General features: G+C 31.1%; 1 protein-coding gene across 1 annotated transcript; it reads right to left on the minus strand.

Annotated features, from left to right (window-relative positions):
* Positions 1-3665: 3665 nt before the first annotated feature.
* On the minus strand, positions 3666-8279 carry LOC133782370 (aspartic proteinase-like). The gene is made up of 14 exons (XM_062221657.1): positions 8134-8279; positions 7120-7499; positions 6948-7008; positions 6618-6712; positions 6415-6527; positions 6115-6283; positions 5982-6021; positions 5787-5851; positions 5210-5320; positions 5073-5137; positions 4804-4960; positions 4604-4723; positions 4318-4406; positions 3666-4064 (listed from the first exon to the last, which is right to left on the minus strand). The coding sequence occupies exons 2-14, from the start codon at positions 7489-7491 to the stop codon at positions 3980-3982; spliced, it is 1542 nt and encodes a 513-aa protein (XP_062077641.1). The 5' UTR covers positions 7492-7499; positions 8134-8279; the 3' UTR covers positions 3666-3979.
* Between the last annotated feature and the right edge of the window lie 2028 nt (positions 8280-10307).

The raw sequence follows: 10307 nt of genomic DNA on the forward strand, positions 1-10307 counted from the left end.
GGACCTAGTTACATGCCAATCACTGTGATTGGCGTGTAACACATGCTCTTTTCAGGGCATGTATCTTAACCATTTTTATTTATTTAGTATTTAATAATTAATTACTCAAAAATATCTAAACCAGATAACCAATCTTATCAGATTAATTAATGAATAAATTCCAAATCCAATTTGAATTATCTCGTTTATTTTTTCACATTATTTAAATAAATAACAATAATTAATTCAAAGTTAATTATCTTAATTATTTAAATGAAATTTTCGAGAAACATTATTTTATTTAAAAAAAAAAAAATTCGAAAATTATATTAATTAATTCATTTATTTATTTATTAATTTCAAAAATGAATATATTAATTAATTAATTTGTCTCATTTACATATTTGACCCTGAAGAACAAACTCTTTAATATAATAACCTTAATTTATTAATCTCAATATTATTCAACTAAAAATATGAGACTGCACTCCAGTAATTATAGACATTTATTTATTGAGTACTTTTTAAATATAAAAAGCATCGATCAATTTAATCATTACATACAATTCAATCCTCTATTAATGGTTCATTATTAAATTATTGATACCATTTTACCTCTTTAATTATATCTTGTTTCCTTAAGTAGCATTAACTTTACTAGTGAAGTTTAATTCATAAATTGATTTATGATTTTGAGTTCAATAACCTTTCAGTTCCAAAATCTAACCCTTAAGAAAACCATTATTCAATACATCTCAGAAAAAGTATAGATTCCATATATTTATATTGTGTCTCCAGCCATTTACATCAATGAGTTCTCAAAACAAAAGTATTCAGCCCAATCATTTTGACAAACCATAACGAGTGAATTAAAGAACTCAAATGACATAAACATAAGTTCATAATAACTTCAGGAGTAAGATCAATTTATATATGATCACCTTATTGATATTTTTAATTAATACTTATAAAACAAACGGTGTTTAGTTAAATATTAATAACATATCGGATCTCGTTTATGTATAACTACTTTATACAAAATACCTCCACTAAGATGTTCTACTACATTAGTAATCAGGATTGAGATTACATGTATTCATAATACTAGTGAACCGTACTTGCAATATTTAATCCAAAGATTCCATATAAATTTGTTGTACTACGAACTATTTAAATTTGTTCCCTAAAATATTAATCATCTTGTACCAATACAAGATTGTAGTCACAATAACGAATTTGAGAATTTTCTGATGTTCATATAATATTATTCAAATAATAATAATAAACAATCAATATATGAACAAATTCATTTTAATTATTTATTTCATAAAATATTGTTCAACATATATGTGTTCAAGGGCACAATTTCCAACACTAAAACATTATACACGAGGAGTATCGCTATTCAAAATCTTTATTCCAAGCCTTCCCATTAGTTGCTCGAAGTTTCATAAAGATAGAATGAGATTTGGGATTTAACAAACCTTTGAAACTCACACAATTCAAGCAATTCTTGTTGAGTTTCTTGGAGAAAACTTATGGTTTTTGAGAGCTAGAGAGATGTTAGAGAGAGAGAGAGAGCGAGAGAGAATTGAAAAGTATGATCAAGACTTTACAACTCTAATAACTCTTATTTATAGTGTAGGCACCGTCATTTAGTCTAACAAATATGATTAGAGCTTTGAACACTTCATTTGGAGCTAAAACCATGTAAATGTACGGAAACGTCCATCGCTTGCCAGACAATGTGTCGCCTCCCTGCAAGTGATGCATCGCCTACAAAGAGGTGATGCAACGCCACATAGGCAGGTCTAACTTCTCAAAAGTGACATTAAACACCTCCAAATGCTCCCAAACTTTTTGGGTATGCTTAGATACCTCATTGTATCACTTTAGACCCATAAAAGTCAATTTTAGATGCCTTCTACAAAATCTCATATTTTTATTTTAACTTAAGTGAAAACCATCAAGTATTTTGCACCACATTGTGTAAACATCTTAACTATTATATTTAACCAAACTCAACATATACTTGGTGCCCATTTATCTTAATTGAGTCCAAAATTTACTTCATCTAATCCTTTGACTAACATGATCTAAATTCGGATTGTAGAATTTTCTTTTAAAAAAAAATATTTTTAATGAACTATAAATCTATTTGAATTGATTTTTATATTTTGAAAAAACAAAACAAAACCAAACCAAATTTTTAATACGTATTAATATTTATATGAATAAACCAATTAATTTTATTATTTATTTGCTAAATCAACATTTAACACTTTCTTACTTCAAGAAAAAAACATTTAACACTTTCTTCACGGTAAATAATTTTAGTCACCACCTTTTTTACTTTTAAATTACAACTTACATCGACACTAGACAAAATAGCAGAGGACGAGCAACAACACATGTCACTTTTGTATTTTTGTTAATTGGTTGATATAATTAAAAAAGTCTGTTAGTTTTTTCCAATCACTGGCCAACTGAAAAATGTCAAGTAATATCAAATTGAAATTTTAATTGTGACCCAAAGCAATTTTCTAAACAAAAAGACCTTAACTCATAAAACATATTGCATTGGGTTAGACACGATAACACGACTCGAAACCCTAACTAGGGGCGGTAAAATAGGTCAAACACGATAACACAACTCGAAACCCGCACAAAATAGATAGGTTCAAGTTTTTCTTAAATTGATTCATATCATTTTCGAATTGAAACGCATAATTCATTTATTAAACAGACTATTTTTGAAGACTCACCTAACCCAAAAATAACACGACAACAATCTGTCTAAAATTATACTTAGAGCATCTCCAATGAAGTGCCAAAATGCTAGTGCAATGCTATATTTAGCATATCTTACAAAAAATATGACTCTAATGGTGTTTCAAAAACTGTACTAAATTTAGCACTTGCTAAAAGTTATTTTGTGTCAAATTTGGCACATCAATAAATATTACTTTTTTATTTAACATAATATCACTAATTATTATAATTCAATAGTTGACAATTAATGATCAACTATATATTTTTTTATTTTTTATTTTTTTTTAATGACAAATTTTTTGAAATACATAATTTGGAATAAAAAAATAATTGTTGTATATTTTCAATAAATATTAAATAAATTATTAATTTTTTATGTTAATTTACATCTTATACATTGAAACATAATTACAAATATTAGGCCAAATTTTACATCTAACGGAGATGGTCTTATATTTACTGTACCTTAAATAGACACAATTTGGTAACATGCCAATTTATCTAATTTAACTTAAATTTTACACAATTTTTTATAACCAAGTTACATGGATAGCATCGAACCAACCCGTTTACAAATAAGACAGATTTGAGTTTAAATTTACTATATGATTAATAAATGAGTCAAATTTTATTAATATATGACTCAGAATTGAATGAAGCATTTTCTTGCAATACTAAGCAAATTGCCACCATCACCAACTTTTGCAATTAAAACAATGATTTTTTGTCCGTTTAGAATATTGGTAAACAAGGCATTGGAAACAAAAAAATCTGTTTTAGCTTACACCAGGAAACATATTCAGGAGAGACAAAATGGGGCCTTTTAGTTTGTTTAGAACTCGTGGCTATGACCCACGAAATCGAGGGTTGGAAACCCTTCACCCTAATAGAATAGTAATGGCATTCCAAAGAAAGAAAAAAAGAAATGGAATCTACACATTGAAATATACCAGAAAATTGAGCTCCAAATACCAATACACTGCTGTAAATACATGGATCAATAACTAAAACGATCCAAATTCCTCCATCCATAGTAAAAGCAATAACGGATGGCCAACATGAAATTCATAAACTCGGCTAATATTTACATATATTTGTCATATATTAGCACACTTTTAAGTACCGTAGAATGAGATTATTATGTAACTCCAGAGAAAAGGGGAGTTAGCAGAAGAACATACAAACAGGCAAAGGAGTCCAAAATGAAAGCATGCACTTAGATTAATATTTATGCAGCTTCTGCAAATCCGATTCTCATGTTGCCATAGTCGAACACGGAGTGGTAGCGACCCATGAACACATCCCCTAGGATCCTGTTAAAGCAGAAGGATTGGTAAAAACCATTAATCCATGCGCTTACTCTCAGAAAGATTAAATATTTACTGAGAAACTGGTGGTTAAGAACTAATCCTAACATAGAAGAAACTACGAGCTTGCTTGAAAAATAATGTTGTTAATCAAACACCAGAAATCAGAACTAATTTCAAGAATTGATGGGATTAAACAGTAGGATGAAAAATATCAAGCAAATGTGTAAGAACAATATTTAAGGTATTAGAGATGTACCAGAGAGGTCCACGAGGGGGTGGCACATCTAAAGCTGAAAATCCACTAATGCACTGAGCTACATCTCCCTGAGCAATTTTGAGGACGTACTGAATACAATCACCCAAAATACATAGATTAGTATATGAACATATAGACACAGTACCATAAAATCCAGCTACTGTGAATCATTCAAGTTTTCCTGATGTAAATCCCAAATATTGAGGTACTATTAGAGAAAAGAATGGCCTATAATAAGCATCTTTTAATTAACCAGAAGCAAAAATAAAGAAGCATCGTATCATACCTGCTCAGGGGCAAGGTCAAATTTCTTCCCACCAATGGTAAATGTAACATTAGGCATTGAAGACAAACTTTCACAGTCGACTGCTGATTCTCCCATAGGGCTAGGCAGCCGTTCGCACAGCTGTGCAATTACAAAGTCAGGCCATAACATGTAGACAAAAATAAAATAAGAGACGGAAACATGAAAGAGGGCTATTTCACCTGATTCACATAGTTAAGAATTTGCTCCTGTGTTTGGTTCTGCTTAAGCTGGTTTTGCATCCATACAACTGCCAATTCACAAGCAGAGCACATTGCACCATGCACAGCACCAGATGCCTTGCCAACGTTCTCATCCACAACACTCTCAATTCCCATGCTAACCAAAAGTTCATCCCAAAACACTAAGTTAAGAAATTTTAACACGTAAAAATATACAACATGACTCTTGATAAGTAAAATATAAATTAATGTAGCTGACTGAGTCTAACCTCACATCACGAATCCCATCAAAAGAACATAAACCAATTTGAGAGCACACTCTTTCGGGGTGATCCTGCAACAAAACAGTTTAGTGTCAATACAATAGTGGAGGCACAATACATCACGCATAGCATGTTGCATATACCTTTGTCAAACTCTCGATTATAGTTTCTCCATATTGTGCAACTATGGCCTTGCATTCTTCACTTACAACCCCAGAAGCTCCAATGGCATGATTCAGCTCTGTAATAATACTCTGTAAAAGAAATACAAATTCAGTTAATAAAAACAGACAGAATACTAATGCTTGCACCAGCAGCAGTTCATCACATAACATTTTCATTAAGAATTACTAAATCCATAAAAGCAAGATCATCCAAAATATTATTCAAGCTAGTAGGAAGCATACAATTGCAAGCGTCTTAATATATACTGAATGCACTAAACTACATTTGAACACAAGATTGTAACATTTTTCCTTCAAATAATAATAATAATAAAAAAAAAAGGTTTCTCGTGTTTGTATGTACAATTGTATAGTAAGGTAAAACAGAATTGTACGTAACAAGGAGAATAGAACACAATATGTCACTGATAGATAAGTTGTAAGGGTCAAGAGTATCCCAGGAGAAGCTATGGAAGTATACAACTAAAAATATGGGATATCAAAGATAGTGTACTGCAGATATAATCAAACAAGTTATAAACAAAGAGTGGCACACCGTGGGACCAGCCAGTAAGGAGGTTCCAGAATCAGCAATTGCGGAGCAACCACCAGCACAGAACCCTGGAGTACGTACGCTCAAGTTAAAATGGGTACAAATAAAAATAGAATTCAACAAACACAATTAAAATAACAAATGACTGGAAAAAAAATAATCCTATTTATAATAATAACAAATTTCTGATTTGCTCACCAGTTGATTGACCATCAATCAAAACATCACCCATATCAAACTGCCAATGGAAAAGTTAAAAATTCATGTTAACAGTTAGTTTTACAGTAATGCTATATATTATGCAAGCATTATCAAGTTGTTGAAAACGAACCTGCCAGTAGCCTTTCCGGGTAACAGGAACATAAGTGTGCTCACCCTTGTAATGATTTGGATCAACTCCACCAAAGACAATTTCACCACCTTCTTCTTCATCGGCATTGCGGTTAAACCAAAATGAGAAAACTGGTTCCTTAACAAGACCTTGATTGACCATGTTGTACCTGCATTACTCCTGAAGTTAGAAATATTGAAAATTGAATTTCTTTCATACCCGTCCAACTTGGAGACAATGATCTACAGAGTCACAGCAGGACAATATGTAATTATTAACAGCATGGAAGAAATAAGATACCACACTGGTACAGCATTTCCAACTGAAATCTCTTGAAACCCAAGTCCAAGTATACCATCAAACTTGGCTAACACAAATGTAATGCCTGGTTCTTTTGTTGCCTCAATAAATTCCTAGAACAAAACCAAATTAATTTTAGCAAAGGAAAAAAATACCTAGCATATTTATGCATTTATACACAAATACTAACAACTTATAACTACCTGATCTTTAACCACAAGATCACCAACTTTCACATTGTCTTCACTGAAGAAGCCTGATATAGCCCCAGTTCCATACTGGATAGCAGCAGATTTACCTGCAATGGGAGAAACCATAATAGTGTCTCTGTCATCCACAATAAAGTTCCTCTCTGTAATGCACTTACAAAGTTACAAACTTTTGTGGAAAAGAAAATGCAGTCCTCAAACAACCCACATTATGTCCTTTACAAATAAAGTATGAGGTTCACATAAACCTTAAAATAGTGAAAGAAACATAGGAAAAAAGGAATCATATGCATCTTAAACTAGATAAGAGTGTTAGAAGCAAACCATTCTTCTTATAGGTACTTGAACTGCGTGATTTGTACTTCGAATGTAAATAGCAAGCCACCTGTAGTAAGATGCAAGATTGTAAAATACTATATGGACGGAGTACTTAAGTCTCAATCACAAATACTTCCCATAAAGGTCAAACAACAACTCAAAGAAAAGAAAAACTCACCGAGAAATAACACTTAGAAGAAGGAACCCACAAATTAGAACTACCAGTGTCAAAAATCACAGTAAACTTCTGGGGTGGTGAACCAATACCAATCTCACCAAAATACTGGGCATCCATGTAATTCTTCAATTCAATAATATCAATGTCCTCAGGATCACCGAGGTTCCCATGAAGACGATAATTTCGAATAGATGCCTTCAAAGCCTTGCCTTCTTTGGTGTCAATCTGGGAAGCAACTTGGCTATTCCGCTCAAGATTCCTCTTCTTAAGCCCAATTCTGACCAAGCCATCATTGGATGCAGAAAACACCAAAGGAAACAATAGCAGGCATAGAAATAGAGTTGCAGCCACCGACCTCAGTTCGGTTCCCATATTCTTAACTGCAAAAACAAAAGTGCACTTTATACAACTGGATCCCAAGGACTCAAACATCATATACAATCATCTTAAATGTGAAATGAAATATAGGAGGAAAATCCACCTATGACTAATTAAAGAAAATAGTTCACTCCTTTTTTATTATTTTATTTATATAGATAATATTAAAAAAGAAATGGAAATTCAATCTCGAGTTGAGGTCAAACACTTTTGTACACAAACACAACTTCAAATTCACTTAAACTAACAGTCTTACAAGTCAACAATCTCTCACTGCACAATACTGATCACGAACACAACTTAAAATCACTTAAAATAAACAACATAGTATAATCAAAATTCTAAAGAAAATAAGCTTTCATCAAAACCCATAAACACGTAGCTATTTTCCCCTTTTTTTGAGAGAGAAAGCTATTCAATTAACGAAAAACTGAATCATCAACGTCTCCGAAAATTCAGAATTATTTTCCCATCGTTTTCCCAGCAACCAAAAAAACCCTAAAGTTTCTATATTAATACCTTTCGATCACCAAAAAAAAAAAACCAAAAGCTTGCGTAGAAATTAATGACTAAATTTAATCGAAGAAATGAAACAAACTAGAAAAATTACAGAGAGAATGATCGAAAAGAGCACACCTTGTTCAATTGCACAATAGCTGAAGAAGGATGGAAATGAGAGAGAAGCTGTTGACAAAGATATTTATATTTGCAAGGGAAGAAGCGTGCGTAGGGGGGGCAAAGATAAGTATCTATCTACCGTATCCAAAAGCCCGTTCTGTGCGGTTCGTTTTGTCTAGAACACTAAGGTGTGCTGTTTGTTAACTATTAAAAAAATAGTTTTTTATTTAATTAATTAAAAAATTGACAATTAAACATAAAATAGCATTTGATAATTTTATTTTTATTTTTTATTTTTTTAAATTTTTAACAAAATTTATTAAATTTTGAAAATAAAAAATTTTCACTTTTAAAATTTTTTTAAATTATTTTTAACTTTTAATTTTTTTTTCTTCTCTTCTTCAAATTACAACTTTATTTTATATTGCTAAACAAAACATAAAAATAAAAATTATCAAATATATTTATTATTTTTATTTTTAAAAACAAAAAATAAAAATAATATTTCCTTTTAGTATTTAAAAATTTTAAAAACAAAAACTTTATCAAAAACAGACTAAATGAACACGTATTTTCAATCTGAAAAGTACACATCTTAGTTTGGTTTGATCGTACCCGTGTCCTCTCTTTGCGGATTGTCTTTTAATTGTATCAGTAGTTTATTTGTTTTTCCTGTGGTTTTTTTTACTGAGTTTTTCTTGTGCTTATGTCTACACTCTTATTTTTACTCTCTTTGACTCTTTCTATATAAAACTATCATTTTAAAATTCTTTCCACACTTATTACAAAACTAATCAATTTTGTATGTTATTTTAAAATTTTAATTGTATCGGCAGTAAATCACCATTTCATTTGGGACCTAGTTATATATATATATATATATTAGATATAACATTGTATGTTTGCTTATTTATAAAATTTATTAATATTTTATTGAATTTGTATCATTGTCATATAAATTTGTGTATTTTTTTAAATATATATAATATGATAACTGTTGTCTGTATTTTCACCTCCGACACGTGGCAACTCCCAGTAACTGGCCCAGACGTTCGTAGACATCCTTGGGACATGTTACTGCCCGAGGCCTCTAGTCGAAGCAAGGGTCCTCTTAATGAGACTTCGTCTTTGACAATGGGTAGGGGGTGCCCTAGTAGAATACTCCCCGATATTCACCCTCGGAGCTAGAGTTTCTCGAGCTCGGGTAAATTAAGGTGCGGGGGCTCTCGCCTCCCAGTCATCTCCCGGGTCCGAGGTTCTAGTTCTCGAACCTAAGATAAGGCGCAACGTGTCAGTAAATGCGGGTTGTCAAAGCCAGAGGATCATCTTGTTGGTTTTTATTGATCAAATCAGAGATTATGCGCAGCGGAACAACAATCAAATTGTCAGATTAATCCCATAAGATTTCTAGATCTACTTCTTCACACTCATATATATTGAATCAAGGACAAGAATAGAAACATTACCTCAGGTCCTTCCTTGCTGCTATCTTTTCGTATGGCTGAATCCTTAAGATCTCACACCAAGATCTTCCAAAATGTTCTCAGTCACCCAAAGAACGAGTGTGGGCTCGCTATACAAATAATAGGCAATAACTATTTATCAGATATTCTCAACACATGAGATCTGATAAAGTTTGGACCTAAGTTTTGTGAAGAACAATGACCTTTGTTTTGTCACTGATCTTTTTCTCTGAGAGAATCCTAGATATTTTTCTATCCTTGAAAACTTACGTTCTGTGAAAATTGATATCCAATATTTAATAATATCCAATATATTAAAATATTTGTTATTTTAAACAAATTCAAAATAACTGATCAGTTATCAGATTTTTGTTTAAATAATAATATTTAAATCAAATCAAAATATCTCATTATTTATTTAATATTTAAATAACTAAAATTGTGGAATCAAGAGACCAAGTCTATCTCTTATGCGTGTAGCACAGTGCATGTGCACTGTGCCACACGTGTACCACATGCATGTGCATGCATGTGATTTTTCCCAATTTTTATTATTATTTAAATACCAAAAATCCCAAAAATAAATTAATTCAAAATTAATTATATTTTTGTTAAATCAAATAATTAATTAATTCTTAATTAATTAATTACACATAATTAAACAATAATTATGTTTGATACATAGAAAAATATTTTACTTATCACATAAGTCTTTTTTACCCATTTTTG

This window comes from Humulus lupulus, chromosome 6 (genome assembly GCF_963169125.1).
Source record: "Humulus lupulus chromosome 6, drHumLupu1.1, whole genome shotgun sequence".
NCBI lineage: Eukaryota > Viridiplantae > Streptophyta > Magnoliopsida > Rosales > Cannabaceae > Humulus > Humulus lupulus.

What these genes read in the sequence shown, in the direction of transcription:
- LOC133782370 (XM_062221657.1), bottom strand. Translation starts at nt 7,491, where the DNA reads ATGGGAACCGAACTGAGGTCGGTGGCTGCAACTCTATTTCTATGCCTG. An exon ending in AAGTACCTATAAGAAGAATG is followed by an intron (nt 6,713 to 6,947) that starts GTTTGCTTCTAA and finishes CTCCCATTGCAG; the next exon opens with GTAAATCTGCTGCTATCCAG. An exon ending in TTGACCTTGCCCCTGAGCAG is followed by an intron (nt 4,407 to 4,603) that starts GTATGATACGAT and finishes GATTGTATTCAG; the next exon opens with TACGTCCTCAAAATTGCTCA.